We start from the raw sequence: 21,555 nt of genomic DNA on the forward strand, positions 1-21,555 counted from the left end.
TGCATATGGAGATAGCCATCCGGTATCTTCCAAGAATGGGGATACAGACAAAGATCACTTACTTATTGCATCATTTGAGACAACGAATGGAATGCTATGATAAGCTGACGCTGTTTAATCAAGGATTCTTTGAAAGCTCAATGCTTTAACTCGAGCTAGCAGTGCATGGCGGGCGGGCGCGATAAGAGATGATGATCTCATTTTACATTACGATCACATTTTAATCTGCTCTTCTCCTAACTAGTTTATATATATAATTTTAGTTTTAGATGTCTTAGGTGAAAATGCCCATATACGATGTTTTAACAATACTAATTGAGGAACTCCTCATACATAACATAACTAACAAACTTACCTACATAAAATAAAAATAGAACCTAAAACTAAAGCAAATTACATAAAGAGTACCCCTTAGGCGTTCTGCCTGTGGAGACGTTCCTGGCCGGACTACCAAGATGTCACTACCTACCAGATTATTGTATTGTCACGCAATCTACATTAGTATTATAATACCTTATTTCAAGTCAATTCAACTACTAGAAGTTGGTTGAATTTAACTTGCAAGATTTGATTACACACAGGCACAGACAACTGGACAGTTGAACTAAAAAAAGCTTGTAAAAAAAAGTTGAAGCTACTTGGACTTACACCTACTCGTACAAGTACCTATGCGAAGGAACCTATATACACACCTAAAATGACTAAGTATACAAACGAGAAGAGCTCATTTTGTACAGTGACTACCGTAGAGTCAGGTGAGACAATCCAGCCACACAGCGAGAGGGAGCACGTGTGCACGCTGTTTTCCCGCGGCGTCGGTCAATGCTTCATGTTCGGTCAATTAATGTCGGCACTAATCGACTCAATTGCGCGCGGGCCGTGCGCGCCGCTTTTTTCTTTGATTCGAGACATTCAAACTAGACGCGAGCCGGCAGCGGCGAGGGTTATCTCTATTCATTGCGTGTCATCATCACCCACCCTATTACGCCCCAACTGCTGGACATGCGTCCTCAAGTGCGGATTGGGCATCGCGTGTGCTGCCAGCTGCCAGGTAGCCGGTGCGGCGAGTGTTTCGCCCGCGCCGCGCAATGGACACATTCTGCGCTTCTATTGCCCGCTGGCGTCTAGCTTGTGGCCTGTGGCCCAGCCAATAGTACCAGGGTCAAATTTTGAGATAGTCAGATTATTAGATTTGTCTCCGGGAATTGGCAATACGTCTAAGTTTCTGAAGATAGATGACGAACTCCAATACAGTCTTTGTTTTAGTACACAGTCACAAGCAATAATAAGCATTTGATTTGGACATGACAAGCACTCAGAACATCTGGTAAACATTATGCGCACTAAAAAATTCCACTAAGAATAGATACGAATTGAGTTTAGAAATGTTTGCTTTGTCCAATCAGATTTTATTGTATCATGCGCGGTGACCGTACGCAGGTATTTATAGTCATGAAGTTTAATTTGGAACCTACTATTGAATAATTGCTATCCTTATCCTGTAACGCAACTAGCCTACAGACTTTCCATTATTGTCAAGTCGTCGGCGCAACTTCGGTGTAAAAGGGAAATAATCAAGTAGAAATAAACACACTTTCTTGCTTCACATACATTTTATTAGTACCGCAAATAGAAAAAATAACCGCGCGGGCCGTCGACGCCGCCGGTGTCGCGGTGCTGCCTCAACCGGCCGGCGCTCGTGACAGGTGTCCTGGTGTCGCTCGCGCCGTGACGAAAAGGATGGGAGGGGGGGGGGGGCGGTCGACGGCGGCAGTCGGCTCCAATACAAAGCACACGCACTTAACTACTGCGCCGGCCGCCAGAGATGCAATAGCTTCCCAAAGGTATAATACAGCTCAGGTAAAGTTATACAAACTTACGTTACAAAGTTAAATTATTAAGACACGAGGGCGGAGGGCGGCGGCCGGCCTAACCTAGAGAGAATCAGTCGAGATAGAACGTAACGAAGTAAACACTAAATTTGTACTGAGTGGCAACTTAAACAGTCGTAATTAAAAAATAATATATTAGTAAATAAAGAAAAATCAGTCTCAAGTCAAACTCTACGCTCCGGGCCGCGGGCGGCGCTTGTGTTGGGTTGGGTTGGGCCGCACGCGGCAAGCGGCAAGCGGCCCCCGGCGCAGCGCTTAGAGCCCAGTGCGGCAGTGATGCGAGTATTACAACCTAACATCTAAAAGGAGACTATAAAGAGCACAAGGTGACATACAAATACGCGATCAGAAATCAATCCGCATTACTCCCTAACAACAAACACTAAGTACACCAAGAACACGACACGATACGAGTACGTACACGATATAAATCTATGTAGAGTTAACAACATATACTTACAGCTAGCACACATTTGGTTACGAACTTACGCTAAGTTAGTGAAATATTAATCTGTCATCGTAAATATCTCTATAAAATATCAGAGCCATCACGGGTTCAAAAGCTCATCAATAGATTGTACAATCACGTCTAAAAGTAAGTAAATACCAAAAATAAATTAAAAATGAAGTCTGCCAAGACCTATTTAATAAACCGTGTAATTGTACACATATTTTTAGGCACGACTGTACAAGCTGAATAAAAATTTCCGACATTTAATTACTTAACACAATAAAACAAGAAGAAAAACAAACGGCACATGAACGCTCGCCGGGCCGCAGCAGCAGCAGCAGCGGCAGCGGCAGCGCGCCGGGCGTGTCTTTTGCGTCTCTCAGTCTTACAGAGGAACTTCAATAAATGCAAATCAATCTCCGACTGCAGACAATTTATAAAATAATAAATAATTTGTACTTCAATGTATAAATGTGGTGGGAATGGCTGATGGATCATATCATAACGATTGCGTGAGATTCCGTTTCACGCTCCATTAAATCATTATTTTTATTTACGTTAATGTTACATGAGTATTCGAGCAGAAGCTGAAAAAATAAGCCACCCGCCGTCCAATACGACAGCGCGGGCCGTGGCACTGGGAGCGGCCGGAGCCGGTCTATGGCACAAGTGATTCCACAACGTGGTACAAAAATCCCAAAAATATAAAATCTCGAAAAAAGCCGTAAACAAGTTGTAACATTCAGATCGGTTGGTAGAGGAAAGTCCGAAACTATAAGACATACAAAGATCCACACATACAAACAAAGACACACATACACAAAGATCTTAGGAACCATGGTCATCGATTTTAGTAACAAGAAAAACTGCTTTTTTATGGATTAAAAATTCTACTTGTGCGATCCTATAATAGGCTTTAACGGTACTATAAAATAAGTTTACTCCATAAATTATAGCTGTTGGTTCTCCGAAAAAATAAATAAATCGGGTTTTGTACCATGTACCTTGATTTTAGAGCAGCTCAATATTTCGGCCCAGTTGCATGCGCCAGGATCACGAGACGACCCGAATTTAATTCATAAAGATTAGTAATGACCGCGATAGTCTAAAATAAAGAAATACTGCATTCATACATTATCTTCGTATATCTTATAGCTTCAGACTTTCCCATACTAACCGATCTGAATGTTACACCCTGTAAACTCACAGGATGCGTTTGCCGGGCTGTTCCTTTTCAGTCATCCATTCTGTTTGACTCTATTTGACTAAGCCGACATTCGTATTGTTTACTCTTTCATCATCATCATCATCATTCCAGCCTATATACGTCCCACTGCAGGGCAGAGGCCTCCTCTCAGAACAAGAGGGCTTGGGCCATAAGTTCCCACGCGGGCCCAGTGCGGATTGGGAACTTCACACGCACCATTGAATTGCTTCGCAGGTTTGTGCAGGTTTCCTCACGATGTTTTCCTTCACCGCAAAGCTCGTTTACTCTTTACTTTTACTAAAATATGCAACTCAATGATAGTTTTTAGATGAAAAGTATTTTTTTAGAAAGTCATAGGCTCATGTGTGCAAGAATTATCATTTGTCTCTGACCTCGCCGCAGGGGATCCTTTAAGCCCTTTTCCGCTGTTGGGGCATTTTTGTAACACATCGCAGGCTCTACCACTTAACAAAATTATTGACTTAATAAAACTAAACGCTATGGTATTAAAGTAAACATATTTTCTATTAAAATAAACGTAAATTAGCGTCATGGGTAGCGAAGCTCAGTCAGTAACGTCTTGTTTAAATCAAAGTGAGATTTTAGCCTCTCGATGGCGTGTTAATCTCGGTCCAGGCGGATGATCTTAGACAACGGGAGCCGTCCATTAAGAGAAAGCACCAAAAGAAATAAGAAGTCAGATGGGCTACTACGAAACTCGCAAATCGAAGTTCGTATCGCACCGTCCCTTTCACACGCGTATTAAAAGACATAAGCGTCAGCGGGACGGCAACATACGAAGTTCGAGTTTTGCACTTCGTGGTATAGAGCCAGTTTGCAAAGAACAGGGCAATGCTGTTTTTTTTTGCCGGTAAGGCGAGGGGGGAGACCAAAATAAGAAAAGCGTTACGCATAGAATTGGAACGGCTCCGTAGTCCGGCTAATTGAAGCGGCGACCTTTGAAGCTCGTCGCAAACTAATATAATAACATAATCAAAGGTCTTTCGGTAAGTTCGTTTCGGGACAGCATGGATGATATGATTATGGGTCGCGTGTGGCGAGCATGGCACGCGGGAGGCTGACAGAGCCGCTTCTCAAACGATATGTGACTCATATTGCTAGTGTTGTTGCGTGAGTTGTGTTTAAGAAGCGTGGCTGTGGCGCGTGTCCTGTGGCTGTGGCGCGTGTCTGTGGCGCGCCTACGCCTTGTAGCGCGGCGCGGGGCGCGCGCGCAGACACAGCGCCAGCGCCAGCAGCAGCGCGGCCGCGTGCAGCGCCAGCAGCGCCGCGCCCAGCGCCAGCGGCAGCCGCGCACCTTCCTGAAACACGACCCAACCCTCAACACATGAGACCTTCTCTTGTCCCCCCCTCTCCCCCCCCCTACACGTACCTCGAGCGCGGCGAGCACGCGCGGCGCGCAGGCGGCGGGGTGCAGGCCGGGCGCCGAGCTGGAGGCGGCCGGCACGCGCCGCGCCGCCGCGCACGCCGCCGCACCACTCGCCGGGTCCACGCCCGCTTCCGCCTGCTGGAAACCACACACGTTACAGCATACGACAATTCTTCTTTGTAGCCGCTTCTAGCCGCGCTGCCATCGTGACATCATAAAACTAGCGTTCGGATACTCGTCGATCAACTTACGACGCAGCAGGACGGCGGCACGTGGTAGAAGGCGGAGGGTGCGGAGATGGAGAGGTCGAGCGCATCCGCCGCCGCTCCCTCGCCCGCGCCCGCGCCCGCCTCCGCGCCCGCCTCCGCTGCCGCCTGTGCGCGCGACCATGCCGAACCCTGCCAGTCGCGCGCGCCGCTCGCGCCGCAACACTCCAGCTGGAAATGAATATAATGACAAAAGTAAATTATTTTACATTACAAAAACGATAAGATATTAATTAAAAAGAATAACATATCATTGCAAATTTTGAGCGAGATCTGAATTTTACATTAAAATCTTCAATTATTTGTACTATGTTGTGTTGTGTATTTTTAATTATTTATACACAAGTGGTCCGTGAATTGTTATTTAATTTCTTATCAAATGAATACTGCTAGATTCCGAGTTTTCTTTGGTTGTTGTCGCTTAAAACTTTAAATTCGACAAAACACGTTTATATGTATGGTATATTCATACACACAAAACGATTAAATTTCAAGGCGGTACGCCACATATTTAGCTGACGCTATTTTCTTAGTAGGTAAATGCTGATCGCAGTGATGAGAGGAGAGAGGGTCGTGCAGTAGCAGTAGTATATGGTACTGACGTCGGTCTGTATGGCGTCGATGAACTGCGTGGGCACCGGCAGCGGGCCGTAGTCGTGGTGCACGGCGGCGTGCAGTCGGGCGGCGAGCGCGCGGCGCAGCTGCGGCAGGTGCGCCGCGCCCCAGCTGGCGGCCGCCGCCTCCGCCACGCCCGCCAGCGCCAGCAGCGCGAACGCCGCCGCCAGCAGCGAGGCCGCGTCCCGCGCCGCGCCCGCCAGCGCCGCCGCCGCGCCCAGCGCCAGCGCGCCGCCCCACGCCGCCAGCGCGCACAGCGCCGCGCGCGCCGCCGCCCCCTCCGCGCCCCCCGCGCCCGCCGCGCCCGACCACAGCGCCCACACCGCGAACCCGCACGCCGACACGCCTATGCACTGAAACGACCACACATATCCATTATATTTGACAATATTTTTTTTTTCATTTTTAATCAAAGCTCTGCAATTTTTTTGCCAGTAAATAGAAATACCGATGGTGCTATACATACCACATAAAAAAAAACAATGGAGATAGAACATTTTCTTCTCAATTAATACATCATGTTATGTACCTACAACTACATATATTTTTATAACAATACATAATAGGGTATGGCAAGTTAAGAAGTTGTCCAATAATGGTCTATTTGTAATTGTAGCTTAAATAATACACTAATGTGATCAACCTCCAACCTGTTATTATACTTTGTTTTGATCATCATTCAAACAAAAAATATCTACTTGGGTGAGTCAAATCACTGTGTGAAAAAGGGAAAATTTCATACCTGATCCTTTTTAAATTTTATAGAAAGTTCTTTTATTTATATTAATTCCTGCAGTTAAAGCAAACTAAGATTACTAATTCACAATACTGATGTTAACAACATAGTTAAATATAGAAACTATTTGGAAAAAACTATTTGAAAGTCTTAGTAACATAACAACTACAATTTTGCAATGAGGTTGCATCATTATGTATTGTTGCAATGTCCACCCACAAGCTGCAGACTGCAGCCAGACTGGTTTGCTAATGGCCCAGTTTGGTGCTGGATGCACTCAGCTATTTATAGCTGTATGGTGAAAGTTATAATCAATTAATTAACTACAACTGCACATGTCATAGACATCACACAGGAAATACTTTGCAGATACCACAATTCAATAATAATAATAAAAAATCTTTATTCAATAAGACAAAATTGCACAAGAGAGGAATGAACAATTACAAAGAAAAAGAAAACTTAGGTTATAAGTAAACTATTCTAATTTCAAAGCTCATTACTGATTCATCTCACTATTATTTTAACTTGAAGCACTCCATGTCAATATGGATTAACAAGAAACCACTAGTTAAGAACATCACTTTTGGATTCAAAATAATATATAAGGGAATATAAATAGACATGCAGCTAATTTGATACAAAGCGACTGCTGGGTGTGCGCGCTCACAGTCGTGGCGCAGTACTCACAGGTGCTGTAAACACTAATAAACAAACATTACATAGGACTGCATGTAAAGCAGGAAGTGCTCAGGAAGCTCTCCTAATTTAGACTTGATAACGCGTGTCGGTGAACGCGCGCGGGGCCGCGAGCCGCCGCCGGCCGCGCTCGCTCCGCGGGCACCCTGCGCCTACCTACAAGTTCCAACGAAGTAACGAAGTTTCTCCCGACTACAAGTTGTAATGTAACGAACCCACAAGTGCGATTCCTCACGTTTTGTTTATGATTTGTCTACATTTTCATTGACCAATCAAGATTAAAGAGTACTTACCAGGAAAACGATATTTAACAGAATCAGCAAACATTTCATCAACGAGTAGCAGCGCGACATGCCCATGGTTGCGCGGTAGATGTGATCCTTCAACACTGACGAGTTACTAGTTCGCTTTGATTGCCGAGCCGCGGACAATTTACTTATTACGAAATCAAGCACTTCATTAGTTACAGCATTTGTTTAATGATACACAACACAAATGTACTGCTGATTTAATTGATTGACGTACGTTTGACATTAAACAATTTAGATGAGGCAACATCCAAATTTAAATTTCTAATTGGCAACCATGGCTTAACCTCACTGGATCATAAAAAGTAATTTTAAATTAGACAATTATTATGGTAAATTTAATCATCTAGAAATCTAAATAATTAATTTTCTAATAAATAAAAGAAAGAAACGTGTTTCGATTTTATAGTTAAATAGAAAATATAGGTTATGAATGAAAGTATGAAGTTATGAACCCAACAATCCGCATTGCGCCATAGACAAGCTTCGTCAAGGTTGCACAATGGCGAACAGCGAGCGCCGAACGACGCTTTGACAGCGAACATGGACTGTCTCACGCGAAAACATAAATAAATGGGCACCGTCGTTCTTATTACGCTGCTCCTAATCACAAGATTTCATGTTTCTAAAATGGACGCCGATATAGAAGAGCGGCGAAGGTAATAATCCTCCGTAATGAAAACGATACAAGCTCTAGAAGTGTTATTTAGCAATTCGTACTCGAGCAATTGTCAGTTTCGCGCCATCGTCTCTGACTAGTGTATAGTGTATTTAGTTGTGTTGTGTTGTGCTCGCGGTCGCGACGCTTGTCAGTAATGTTATCAATGAGCGCACGCTGTTTGCAGGGAACGTATATCTCGGCGGGAGAAACGTTGGAGCATGAATTCCCAGCGGCTCGAGCAGATCGTGGCGGAGCTGATGCGGCCCATCGGCGACCTCCGCCGCAGCTTCGACACCGACCTCAGCTCGGTGAGCCCCCGTCCGCCCCGCGAACCACCCCACCCCGGCCACCCTCTCCTGCTCGCAAGCTTTTCCGGGAGAACCTTTGTGCTTTTCCCGCCCACGCTTGCCCGGGCCGCCACTGTCAAAAACACCCCTTGCTCATGGAGCCGCGACCACGGGCTAGCAATTCACTGTCCAGCATTGTCCCTCAATACTTACACAAACATATTTCACGAAATAAGCCAACCTATAGTGACAAAAGAGCCCCAAAGATCAGTCTCAACTGATAGGATTATCACTGATCTGCTAAAACTGGTCTGGTTAATTGTTGGCTTGCTCATTTTTAAGATTTAACATTGGACAACATTAGTTCAGTGTGCATCTGTCAGTCTAGTAGTTGGCCCATAAATAACTAAGCTAGTGGCACTATTTACCAAAAAAAACTTATTGTCAGCTAGCCCTTAGCCTCATTTCTGTGGCCAGTATCATTGATAAAAAGTCTTACTTGTTGTAATTGAAATCAATAAAGAATTTCAATTCTCTACATGAAAGATGCAAGACTTGTGCAATGTCTCCTTCACCATTGCAGTCTCAGCAGGATCAAGGCTGTCTTTCACCTATTAGAGGCCCTGGGCACAACATGCTGCATTTGCTAAGCCTGATATACAGGCGAGAGTGGAGTAGCTATCGGTTATCGTAATAGGTAATGGAGTAGGGGCTAGGGGGCCTCAAACCATCGCGGGGCCCTGGGCACATGCCCAGTGTTCCCAGTTGGCAAGAGGGGCCTGAGCAGGATATACTTACCACACTACCAGTGACCAGCTGGTAGGACATTATGGGATGGCGACAGAAGGAATCCAATTAATCTTTCTGCTGCAGAGCTAGCTCTACCAGAGGACTAATTTGTACTTTAAAGCAAGAACCAGCGTTACTGTAGTTAAAAATAAATTGATTTATTACTCTACCTCTGTCAGGTATCAGGAAGGGTAGAGGTATGAAGTCAAAATTCAAACTAAATACTTAGAGCTAAGGTCTTAAAAAACTGAAAAAAAAAAATGTTAAGTCCACACACTCAAACAATATAACCATTTGAAACACTGAAAGAGTATTTATGGAAAAAGGCAATGTTGATATTTACCTGGAAAGTAACTTTTTGGCCAATTGAAAAATATTTTTTTTCACACAAATGGTCATTATTAAAGGTCACATTTTAAATACACAAAGTATATGAGTAATATTGAAGTGGCACATATGAGAGACATAAAAAACTTGCAATTTTAACTGTCTTTTGCTAAATGAATTTTAATTAATAACACTAGTAAGTGTTATAATTATAAATTAAGAACCTTTTACACTGTTTACTGTGCATGATTAATCATCTTTATTCACAATTATCTTTCAAACGGTAACAGTAAGGCCACTGGTGTCTTGGAGAAATGAACTCCATTTGACCTGTTGAATGTTCTCTTAAAGTTAACAGAAATCAAAACAACATCTCTTAAAAAAGTATCACCTAGTTAAAAAATTTATTCTGAAGTGCTCAGACTGCAGAAGAAAGTCTAAATTTAGAAGTAAAGGAAAAGGTTACCAAATATAGTTTGGCATGACAACATTCATTATACATTCAGAGCAGACCTACTGCGTGTATTGTTTGTTGGCCAGAGCCAAATCATTGTGGCTTCATCTGATGGTGGGAGTGTTTTTCCTGTGGCGACAAATGATCTCGAATCATATTTGTAAAAATTTCCTCAGTACATAAGTATAACAATAATAAATGCTTGAAACATTTATTTTATATTATGTTAGTTTATTTATTTTATATTATAATGCACTCTGCACTGCTTTCTCCTAATAACCAGCCAAATTTAACTAGATTTTGTCTGTAGTATCACCCTACTGCAAGGTGAGACGGGATGAGGGTTGCCATATGTCAGGGTTTCTCCTGACATTTCATGATTTTTGACCCTTTGCCAGGATTGCAGGCGGACTTAGCAAGTGTCAAGGATTTTAGAAACAAACTTATTAATAAAAAAAATAATACTGTATTGTATTGTATAACTCTTTATTGTACAAAAAAACACATGGAATTAACAGACAACACACACACAAACAGACAGATCTGTGTATAAATTATTTATGATTTTATGATAGATACATCATAGAAAATTTCAACAGTTTTAATTAATGAAATGATAAATTGAAGTAGTAAGGTTAGGGAAATGATAAAGCGAACAGAATTGCGAAGCAATCCGATACGGTAACACGCGAATGCAATGCGAAGCGGCGGCGGCCGGCGACGCGGCCGCCTCGTCCTACTTGCGCGCGAAACTACACTTGGACTCGGACAGCCGACGCCGCGTCGCAATCGCGCGAAAATATCATATCATCTGATCGCTCTCGCTTCGCTTAGCGCCGTGCGCCCCGACCGCGTCCCTTTTTTTTTGAGGCTTAAGTGCACCAGTGTGACTATGCCAGCTTCATTGAAAGACTCGATGTCCACATTCATCAAACACTCCTATTGCGATGTCCAGATTATCTGGCTGCAATGGAGTGCTTGATGAACCTGTAAATTCGTACTGCATCTTCCGATACCGGACAACTCAAAATACTTAATATTCACTGCACCATTGACCAGGTCTAAATCACTCAAATACCTCTGGCGGATATCCTTAGTCAATACACACTCCACCAAAAAATGGATCAAATCCTCAATCTTATTACAATCCGTGCACATGGGGCACAAGAAATAGTTATATCAGGACAATGTAATTTTTCCATATGGCAACCCGCCAAAAGTTTGGCGCTCCGGTGTGCTCGGTCTGTTACCGTCGTTTCCGCTCATTACCCTCTTGTAGTGACCCTCAGGTCGGTTCCCTCATGTGACGGGTGTTTACGTTGCAGCTGCTGGAAGAGTACTTGACGGAGGCGGGGCTGCACGCGCTGGAGGCGGACGGGGCGTCGCCGGGGTCTTCGGGGTCGGGGTCGGGGGCGGCGGGCGCGCCCAACTTCCCCGAGCTGGCGCTGCTGCTGCAGCAGTCGGCCAACATCTACGGCCGCAAGGTGGACTTCCTCTACCAGCACGTCCTCGAGGTCAGCGAGTCGCTGCAGAACAGCACCAAGTGAGTGCTCGCGCCGGCACAGGCTGCCACAGGCTGCTCCGTGCGGGTCAGACCAGTTCAAGCACCGGCAGAAGATATCACCATCCTTGCAAACATCCCTGTTTGATGGAAATAGGGCATAGCGCAGTGCTTCTAGATTTACGTGATTTCATTAAAAAGGGTGTTAGGAAAGCACACAACAGCAAAATGTGTAGGTAATACAGATGAGTGCTGAGGTTGGGTGAACTTGGAAGTTGCCGCGAGACACCGTCGCTTGGCGACCTAGTATTCGCGAAAGCAATAGATAACGAAGTTTACTTAAAAATCTGATAAACTGCTAGTTTATCTCTTAATTATGTGCATAGTGTGAATGACAAAAAATATATTCGTGTAATTTTCAGTAAGTTGTCCTATTGAAATCAAATCATTATTCATATGGGTACAACAGTTTCATCATCGTATTATTCATAATTTATGTAGCCGTGCTTAATCATAATCATCGCGCTCATGTATTTGACAGTTTAAAACTTTGGAGACAGTTGGCACTCATACATAACATAAATTACTAAGTACATGCAGGATTTTGAACACGGCAATTTATTGCTAAAATATTTGGACGATGCAGCGCCCGGAATTTTATAAACTGGTTATAATAATGAGTGAACATCGCCAAAGTTTAAAATAATAGAAAGTTAGCTCCTCTATATAGTAGTATTCATCGAGGGGAAGATTATTTAATGAGGGCACCATTTTTTTCGTAAATTGATGTAGCACAAAATAAGCATTTCATTCGCTCATTATCATATCGTACAGTCACCAGCACCAATGTCTGATAGAATAATGCGTGCATAAATATCTGATACGACTCTATTTCGAGGGTCGGCCGGGAGGACGGGTCAGATGTTTTTGCACGCTCCGCTGTGGCAGGTAGAAAATATGCAGGTGAAAGTTAGAATGAAGCTCGCTAAGCTGCCCGTCGGCGTCCGGTTCACGCGAGCGATGTTGCAGTGAGCTGTCGCAGTCGACGGCGGAGGACGCGTCGCCGGCGGCGGGCGCGGGCCGGCGCAAGCGGCGCGCGTCGGCGGCGCTGGTCGCGGCGGGGGCGGGGGCGGCTGGGCGCGCGTCGAGCTGGCGGCGGCGGCGGCGGGCGCGCGGCGCGAGGCGGGGGCGGGGGGGCGCGGCCGCCGCCCACGCTGCCGCGCATGTACGTGGAGCTGGAGCCGCGCGTGCTGGGCGCCGGGGACGCGCCGCTCGCCGACTACGCGGGGGAGCCCGTCGGCCTGCTGCAGGACTTCCACGTCACCTGGCGCCTGCACGTGAGCATGTCACACGCTTCTTCATACAACCTGAACCCGTGTTGTCTGACTAGCGATCACATTCATTATTTCTTTCTTGTTTGACGCGCGATCGCATCTACCTACCATCTCTTTCGTTATGAACGAACGCGTATCTATTACCTACATACATGCCTGCTGAAAATCGGACAATACCATCATATCATAAGCTACATGAAGCTCAAGCAGATGCGACACTCGTTTGACTCTGTGCTTACACACATGCTATGTGTAAGGAACAACAAAGTGCAGGTAGATAATTAACGTAAACAGAGGTAACGGACCGAGTGGATCCGAGTAGCAGGCTTATCAGTGAAAGCCCATCTATTCAGTTCGTTTGTTTAGAGTCTTTTCCAAATCGTCGATAATTTTGATGCTAAATTAGAACTATGTCATACATACTGGCGTTCCAACCGTTGTGTCGTAGTTAAGTTTTTTATAAAATGGTTCTACGCGAAAGTAATCACCTAGAAGATTTGAAGCGCAAATGGTTCCTGATTCTCGCAGAACGGCGGCAACTGACTCAATCGTATTGTTGCACAGGGCGGGCTTTTGGTGGACGACCTGGAGCAAGCGTCGTGCGGGGCGGCGGGGGCGGGGGCGGCGGCGGGGGGCGCGGCGGGGCTGCGCGCCATCCCGCTGAGCGAGCTGCAGGCCGCCATCGAGGCCGCGGCGCCGCCCGAGCCGCCGCCCGCGCCCGACCCCGACCCCGACCCCGACCCCTTCGACGACGCCCGCCTCGTCGCCTCCACGCCCCTCCCCGCAGGTACCTCACCCGACAACTACCTGTTCCAAAAACCTCCGTGGAAGTCGTCTTTCTAACGACATATGGGACAGCGAAATTCATTGTTGAAAGTCAATCAACTATATATTTAAAAAAAAATGCCAAAGGATAAACGTCCCAGCACTGTTTTATACAAATTCCATTATTTTCGAGTTAGTAATTTAAAATAAAAAGCAATGACACCAATATAAAATGAAATGAATGAATGAATGTCTTTTTTTATTATGAAGATCTATATGTGGTCATCCTAATCATTAGTAACGTGTCCGTCCACCTACAGAGGAACCGGAGCCGCCCCCGCCGGCCGAGGAGCCGGCGGCGCCGGGCGGGGAGGTGACGGCGCCTGCGCTGCGCCGGAAACGGAAACCGGACAACCAACTGTTCGAGCGAGGCGCCGGCAAAATATTCATCACCGCAGGTACACGCTCTCACAACCACTCGTTGCAAGATTTCAAAATCAAAGGATATTAAAATTAACCCCATTCTGAAGAAGATACAAACGTGTATTTTTTAGATTATGAGGAAACCAGTCCCTCGAAAACCAGTTTAACTTCAAATTTTTGTCTAAATCAAATAAATAATTAGTCAATTGAGTTGGCAAATAAGAAACGTTATACCTAACTGTCTAGCTGTTGTCATACAAAATCTATGGGTGAATCGTTGTTTTGACTAGTCGTTGTATTGGTGAGTAGATTGGTGGTATCAGAGTTCTTGTTGCAATATGCTCCAATAATATTTGAAGGAAAGAACGTTTTCTTTCACTCATAAACTCAATTTTTTCCAAAAATGAGTGATAAATCTCTCATTGTGAGAGGAGGCCTGTGCCCAGCAGTGGGACGTAAATAGGCTGGGATGATGATGATGATGAGTGATAAATATTCAAATGTGCGGCTTACACATTCGAGTGTTATGTATCGCCAGATCCAGATCGGGCACGAGTGTCATTCGGCCATTATTTACACAGATTTTTCACATGAAAGGTCATTCAACTGTGGAAACTGTTTGCTGAAATTGGTTAAAACTGTCACTGTCGGAGGCAGCAACAGTGCAAGTGACGAGTGTGTTGAGACGGCAACATGGCCGCCGCGGGCCGCGGGCTCGGCGCTCGGCGCTCGGCCGGCCTTGAGAAGGCATGCTAATGTTGCCCTCTGACCTCGCCGCTCACTAAATATTCACAAAAGATAGCTATTACGATACGAAACTAAATAGTTTGCTTCAAATAGTTAATAATAATAATACTGAGAGAAATTTTGAATGTGAGACTAAATTAGTGGTTTATGATTTCTAATTCTGGCTTTGTTCCGCGTACCTTAATTTTAGAGAAGCTCGATATTTCGTCTCGTGGTCATGCGTGGCGTGGCGTGGCGCATGCTACTGTGCCGAAATATCGAGCTTCTTATAATCAAGGTACGCGGAACAAAACCAGAATTTAAATCTTAAAATTAGTAATGACCGCGATAGTTTAAAACATTAAATTAGTGTTTCTCAAGATCAGTTACATAATTAACTTGTTGTAGTTTAATTGTAAATACAAAATGGACTTTATTTTGTTTATGGATAAGCAAATGGTTTCCGCGGTTATGTTGCCGAATTTTATTGAAAAAGTTCAGTATTTTCTGCAACACCTGCGCCTGCGCACACCTGTTTACACTCGCAGGCCTATGCTGAATTATGTTTGCACGCTCCGTTCTAATCAAATATTTGTCAATAACCCATGACAATCCAGTAGAAAAACACCTTAACTCGACGGTGAAACAGTCCAAGTTCTAATGGCAGCCGATTCTTTACAAAATCGCATGCAAGTAATAGTGTCTTTCAAAAAGTCAACGACCTTTGCAATGATATAAGTATTTTTTATTATTAATTGCGCCAAAATTGTCCCACATTTTTTTTTAATACAACAGTATTTTTTATTTTTGCGACTGCTAGTACAAAGGGAATTAGTCACATGGAGCTTTAACAACTAAATTCCCACCGGGCTGCCTAAATTTTTTACGTGACGTCAGTAGCATAGCTTGCGAAAATATATTCTCATTCTCCGGATGGCCTAACGAAAACGTTTACTGCAAGCAGTAGCAGCAGTGCCTTATTAGCCAGCGATGCTTGTGTCTAGTTGTAGTACCCTGTCTAGGCATGCGTTGTGTGCGATACTGACGCCGTGGGAGTGTTCTCACAGAGCTGGCGGTGTTCCTGAGCGTGCAGCGAGAGTTCAGCGTGCGCGACCAGTGGGTGACGCGCGTGCTGGGGACACGGCGCGCCGCGCTGCTGGACGCGCGCCGGCGGCTGCGGGCAGAGCCGCCGCTGAAGGGTACGTGCTGCCTAGGGTCACTGCTGCCGGCGGCTGGCTGGCTGGCGTCGCTGTCGTGGAAAGACTACTAATTTTCACAAAAATGCACACTCATTATAATTGCTGTAGACAGTACTGAGCTATTTGTGCCGTCTATGCCTTTATATAACCTTTCCTTTTGTTATCCCAGAATTCCGCGGCTTCGACGAGGTGGACAAGTTCGACTTGCTGGACATGGGAGGTGAGTCTAATGTTGTTTTACCTATTAGATATCAAGTGCAGAATGTCTGCAATCTATTTTTCCGCCCTCCCTCAACTTGTACAATAAAATACATACAACGCAAACGGAGCTAAACTTACAACGAAAACCACAACCGCCAATAATAATACTCCATATTGTCTCGCATCTTCAGCGAATGTTGCCTCTCTAATGCGAGTCGACTTTATTATTAGAGCTGTGTTTAGGAACTATTGGTGCATGGTGCCAAATGCCATATGTATTACAGTGGGTTCTCTGCCGTTTGGGCAAAATATTTTTCGCAAATGTTTTATTTGGCAAATGTTTCATTTCCCAAGTATCAAATTTTTCCGAAACCTTATTATTTTCGGAACTCCCATAAAACAAACCTCACCTAACCTACTGTGCTCTATGAAACCATAAGAAAATATTCTGAGAAAAAATTTAGGTTTCGGAGAAATTTGATACTTGAGAAATGAAACATTTGAGAAAAAAAATGTTCGAAACGGCAGTACACGGTTACAGTGTAATACTTGAAAGCAGTAGCAACTGAAATTTATGACATTTCGTCTTGTTTCCGTGATCAACCAACCGTTACGTGACGTAGATAATGTAAAGGTGTCGTGCGCAGGTTTCCTGGGCTGGAGCGCGGCGGGCGCGGGCGCGGGCGCGGCGGGCACGGAGCGGCTGTCGCTGCTGGCGCGGCTGGCCAGCGGCGACTCCGACGACGACGGCTTCTTCGAGGCCAGCGACCACGGCTCCGACGCCGAGCGACACGACTCCAAGCTGACGCCCTCGCCGCCGCTGCCGACACCCCCACCTCCACCGCCACCGCCACCGCCACTAACGGTGACTATACCAACTCATTGAAATATCGATGTCAAACACAATGACTGAATGATGTTTTCACACCTCTCCTTCAAAAAAGTAACTTTTCCTCCCTGACGAGAGGGAGCAAAGTGCAACTTTTCTGTTCAAGGCTTTTCTAAGTGTTTTATTGCAAATGCCATTTTTTGAAGTTGATAATTGTAAAGCCACGCCATTTTCTATGCTGGTTGTTCTTTAATAATATTTAGATTTTTTTTTGAAGTTTCTCAATGCTTGGTGTGAAAAGTTGTATGAGCCACTCGGGAGCAAAATTATTTTCATCTTGGGCGTTAACACTTGAATCCCTCATTACGCTCAGGATTCTACTTTAGAATCCCTCGCTACGCTCAGAATTCTATTGTAGAATCCTTCGCTATATTCTGGATTCAATGTACGCCCTCGCCGTAAATACACCATTTTGCTCCCTCGTGACACAAATAACTATTTATTACAATTTGATCGACTTTTACTAGGAACTTTTACTGCAGGCGGAGGACGCGTCGCCGCCAGAGTGGGTGGCGTGGCGGTCGCGCGTGGTGGCGCGCGCGGCGGCGGGCGAGGCGCGCGGCCTGGACGTGCGCGCGCTCGGCCGCGCCGTGCTCGCCGCGCTGCCCGACCCCGGGCCCCCCGGCCCCCCGACCCCCCGACCCACGCCCTTCGCGGACGTGCTGCAGCAGGCCGCCACAGACGACGCCGACGTGTCGCGGCTCTTCCTCGCGACGCTCTTCTTGGTCAGTCTACCCGCTGCACTACTTCCAGTTTGCTGCTACCATAAATCATCACAATCTTTACGGGAGAAAAAAAGTAAAAAGGTTTATTAAAGGTTATAAATCGTTTACAGTTTCATATTTGGGATTCACAACATCAGCATGCCGAGATGACTAAAATTATTTAGTGAAACATGAAATTGAAAACAAAACAATGTACTGTCTAGCGGACCCCAAACTAGGCTAACCCGTATCTTGAGGACCAGATGAGTTTCAAATAAATGAAATGAATAGTTAATGCAAATGTATTAGGACTGTTTCATTGCTAACTATAATTTATAACAAGGGTGTGTACCTCGAAATTGATAACATTACAGAGTGAACTTTACTTGGTCCGTTTCACGGTTCGTTTAATTTACATATCGATTGAAGAGACGAACTTTTACCGACATACCGACGATAACGTAGAGTAAATATTTTAATTTCATTCCACAAGTATTTACAACCATATTTTTCACCTTTAGATTCGCTATTTGAAGTATCAAATTTATTTCCAAACATCCCTGTCCATGAAATAATCATTAATTTTATATTAAATCTTAGAGATTAATACTTGTTGACATGAATTTTAACTTTTTCTTAAAAATTTCCCTAAAAGTTGACATTATTAGTTACGTATCAGAAAACGAAGCCGAAGTAGGTACATAGGTTTATACTCAATGAAAAATTAAAAAGTTTTAAAAGATTGCTGGCTCGCTAGCTCGATAATAATGCCGTATACAAATTCCATTATAGTCGAGTCGCAAACTTAAAAAAAAATTAAAACGGCCATGGAAATTTTGGCACAAGTCATAATATATACAGCTCAAATGGCCGGTATCACTTATTTTGTTGGAACTCCGGACTTTTTTTATTGGGTCTGAAACAACTTGTGGTGTGTTCAGTGGAAAAATACATCTCCATTTTTTTTATGAAAAAAAGACTGGAAAGCATATAAAATTTATTAGAATAAAATATTTTGAAAAAGTTTATTCATTTTTTTTAGAATCCAATCATTTTTGAGAGAAACTTTATATTAGTCTCGGCTGTAATAGCAATTTGTGGCTTCGTATTAGTTAATACTCATACTCGGCCAGCAAAAGCCTACTTCCATGCCACAGCAATAATCTAGTATTACACCTGTCCGATCGATAAATATGTTGATTTGTGTGGTGTTAGGCGAACGCGGGCAACGTGGAGGTGGTGAGCGGGCCGCCGCTGTCGCTGGCCGGGTTCTCGCTGCGCGTCACCTCGCGCGACGAGCGGCTCTACTGCGCCGCCGCCGACACCGACCCCGCCTTCCTCACAAGGTAGCCCGCCGCCCCCCCGCAGCCCCCGCAGCCCCGGGCCCCGCAGGACTGCACCAGTGACAGTATTAAGCGCAGAGATCTCCCACACGATGTGTGAAGTGGCCCCGCGCGGTCGCACCGCAGCGACCGGACAGATTATGATTTTGTGTATGCTATTTTTTTTTAACTGAATCCACTTATTGACATTGCGAATGTGCAATTTTTTAAATCATGATGCTATTATCTTGTAAATAATATTATAGTTTTGTATGTATATTGTATATACGGAGTATATTTGTAAATATAGAGATTTATTTGAAGGAAAAATATTTTGTACAATCGAGTACAAGTAGGTTAAGAGAGCACCGAAGCGGCCCGGGCGGGCGGGCGCGGCCACCCGGCCTGCCGCTCAGCGGGACAGGCCGCGTCGTGGCCCGATCGCTCATTATATTTTGGTAAACACAGACTCCGCATGTTACTAATCGGCCTTAATAAAAACATGATAGTGCACTAATAATACCATGTATCAACTGGAGGACTTCAGGTTGTAACGAGGCTTTTACGTCAAAGACGTACTTAAATTTCTAAATATCTTGTAACTTTGACGTTTAAGAATAAATAGTACCAGAAGCCACTTTTTTCTATACATGTGTAAGTACAGCACATAATTTAAAAATTGCATCGACCTACACATGTGAAGCGATCCATAACTGTCATGTGCTGCTCGAAAAGACGAGGGTTACTTTTTAACCAACAACTAGAGGCACGTCTGCTTGCGATTAGTAATCGATTGCGGAGTTTGTTTCAAAAAGCCGTCCTTTGTACATAGTTTTCTCGATGTGAATGGATCTTATGCAGCTAAGTACTAGTGAATACCGAGTCGATGTTAAGTGTAAGCGGAGTCGCGCGGCCGCCGGCGGCCGTCAGACGGCGCCGGCGCAGTCGCGACCAGTGGTGCCTGCACAGTGGTGGCAACCAGTGTATTACATAAGTGATTTCAAAATCAATTTTTCGGGTTATGATTAACAATTTTATCAGATCCATTGTTGCTTACAGTGTAAGCAAAAAACGTTTTTTGAAAGATGTTTTTCATCCTTTCCAATGCAAGTACAAGAGTTGTCATCCGTCATTGATGTCAGATCTATGTATTATAATTAATTATACAGGGTGAAATTTTGGACGTAATACAAAATTAGTGTTTCGTGCTCAATTAATGCTGGGTATAATGCATTAACTCTTGTTGAAGTCTGAAGAAAAATGTGGTTTCTATGTAAGTATACATCATTGAAATAAGAAATCTGGTGTTGCAGATGTTTATGGGCGGTGGTGATTTCTTACCATCGGGAGACCCACTTGCTCGTTTGCCATCCAGTCGAATAAAAAAAAAAATGAACAATCTATGGAAACTGCTCATCAGACTAATTTCAACAAAAGAGTTAATGCATTATTGTACCTACCTAGCATGCTTAATCTGTCATCTCCCAGGATAACAGGATCAAAGGAATTTGGGCACAAATTTGTGCCTCTGGGAGAGGACAGGTTAAGGGCACACAAACAAATATGGACAATTGAGTTAACTAAATTTCAGCCTGTATAATGAAATGATGGTATCCGCTCTACTATATTGGCGGGTATGTATATCAGGCTTGCGTCCGGTCAAAGCGGCTGAACAAGTATACAGAGATGATTTAACTAGCAACAGGGTTAACAACAGTTCTAACCTATTTTGGTAACAATGAATCTGCGATTTAATGGGAAATTTATGAGCGGTCGGTGGTTGCTGTCTGTAGCAGGCCGTCGCGTTGCGTCGATAATGGTATCACACGATGCACGCGGCAACAGCCTTTCCGCCCTTGGTTACTTTTTATCATCCCTGTTTTCTTGTTGGAACGTTTGACGCGGCTGCAGCCGAGACTGTTCTTGTATTTATTGCGACTTGTTTGGTATCGCATGACATTTGATGTACTTTAGACCAAAGCTGACATATTTTTAATAAATCAATAGTCTAATTATGTTTTGTATAAAATGAACGATCTGGGTGTAACCTCGACGCGTCGGCGCGTCCTGTTGGTGCACTAGTGATGGCCGAATGGCCGCGCGAGCGCACGTGTGTGCGGGCTCGCGCGGGGCGGCGCGGCGCGGGGGGGTCGTTGTTACATGTTTAATTAATATAAAAATAAGTGTCAAATTCGGTAGTTTTATTTCCTATTCCGCTCCTAAGCGACCTCTTTCGAATTGGCGTCTCTCGACTCTCGAGTGCGCCGTGAAGATTTTACAAGCTTTTATTTTTTATTTAAGAAGCCGTGGTGGCCTAGTGGTTTGACCTATCGCCTCTCAAGCAGAGGGTCCTGGGTTCGAACCCCGGCTCGCACCTCTGAGTTTTTCGAAATTCATGTGCGGAATTACATT

At 44.6% G+C, this 21,555-nt stretch overlaps 2 protein-coding genes across 3 annotated transcripts; one reads left to right on the forward strand and one right to left on the reverse strand.

Annotated features, from left to right (window-relative positions):
• Positions 1-3,186: 3,186 nt before the first annotated feature.
• LOC141436653 (uncharacterized) lies at positions 3,187-7,798 on the reverse strand. 2 transcript variants are annotated; one of them, XM_074099670.1, is made up of 5 exons: positions 7,547-7,798; positions 5,806-6,171; positions 5,189-5,374; positions 4,941-5,072; positions 3,187-4,869 (listed from the first exon to the last, which is right to left on the reverse strand). In XM_074099670.1, the coding sequence occupies exons 1-5, from the start codon at positions 7,610-7,612 to the stop codon at positions 4,750-4,752; spliced, it is 870 nt and encodes a 289-aa protein (XP_073955771.1). In that variant the 5' UTR covers positions 7,613-7,798; the 3' UTR covers positions 3,187-4,749. The 2 variants fall into 2 exon arrangements, with proteins under 2 accessions (XP_073955771.1, XP_073955769.1); XM_074099668.1 differs by having other exon boundaries at positions 4,941-5,075; positions 7,547-7,797.
• A 253-nt stretch (positions 7,799-8,051) lies between these two features.
• LOC141436523 (uncharacterized) lies at positions 8,052-20,820 on the forward strand. The gene is made up of 12 exons (XM_074099525.1): positions 8,052-8,220; positions 8,407-8,530; positions 11,405-11,622; positions 12,610-12,703; positions 12,747-12,917; positions 13,479-13,701; positions 14,000-14,137; positions 15,896-16,027; positions 16,197-16,247; positions 16,876-17,093; positions 17,600-17,842; positions 19,037-20,820. The coding sequence occupies exons 1-12, from the start codon at positions 8,135-8,137 to the stop codon at positions 19,169-19,171; spliced, it is 1,833 nt and encodes a 610-aa protein (XP_073955626.1). The 5' UTR covers positions 8,052-8,134; the 3' UTR covers positions 19,172-20,820.
• Positions 20,821-21,555: the final 735 nt, after the last annotated feature.

The sequence above is a fragment of the Choristoneura fumiferana genome, chromosome 16 (assembly GCF_025370935.1).
Source record: "Choristoneura fumiferana chromosome 16, NRCan_CFum_1, whole genome shotgun sequence".
Lineage (NCBI taxonomy): Eukaryota > Metazoa > Arthropoda > Insecta > Lepidoptera > Tortricidae > Choristoneura > Choristoneura fumiferana.

Coding starts and splice junctions, on each gene's coding strand:
- LOC141436523 (XM_074099525.1), top strand. CDS start 8,135: ATGGGCACCGTCGTTCTTATTACGCTGCTCCTAATCACAAGATTTCAT. Junction 13,702..13,999: donor CTCCACGCCCCTCCCCGCAG/GTACCTCACCCG, acceptor GTCCACCTACAG/AGGAACCGGAGCCGCCCCCG. Junction 17,843..19,036: donor TCCTCGCGACGCTCTTCTTG/GTCAGTCTACCC, acceptor GTGTGGTGTTAG/GCGAACGCGGGCAACGTGGA.
- LOC141436653 (XM_074099668.1), bottom strand. CDS start 7,612: ATGGGCATGTCGCGCTGCTACTCGTTGATGAAATGTTTGCTGATTCTG. Junction 5,375..5,805: donor TCGACGCCATACAGACCGAC/GTCAGTACCATA, acceptor ATTCATTTCCAG/CTGGAGTGTTGCGGCGCGAG. Junction 4,870..4,940: donor GCGTGCTCGCCGCGCTCGAG/GTACGTGTAGGG, acceptor GTCGTGTTTCAG/GAAGGTGCGCGGCTGCCGCT.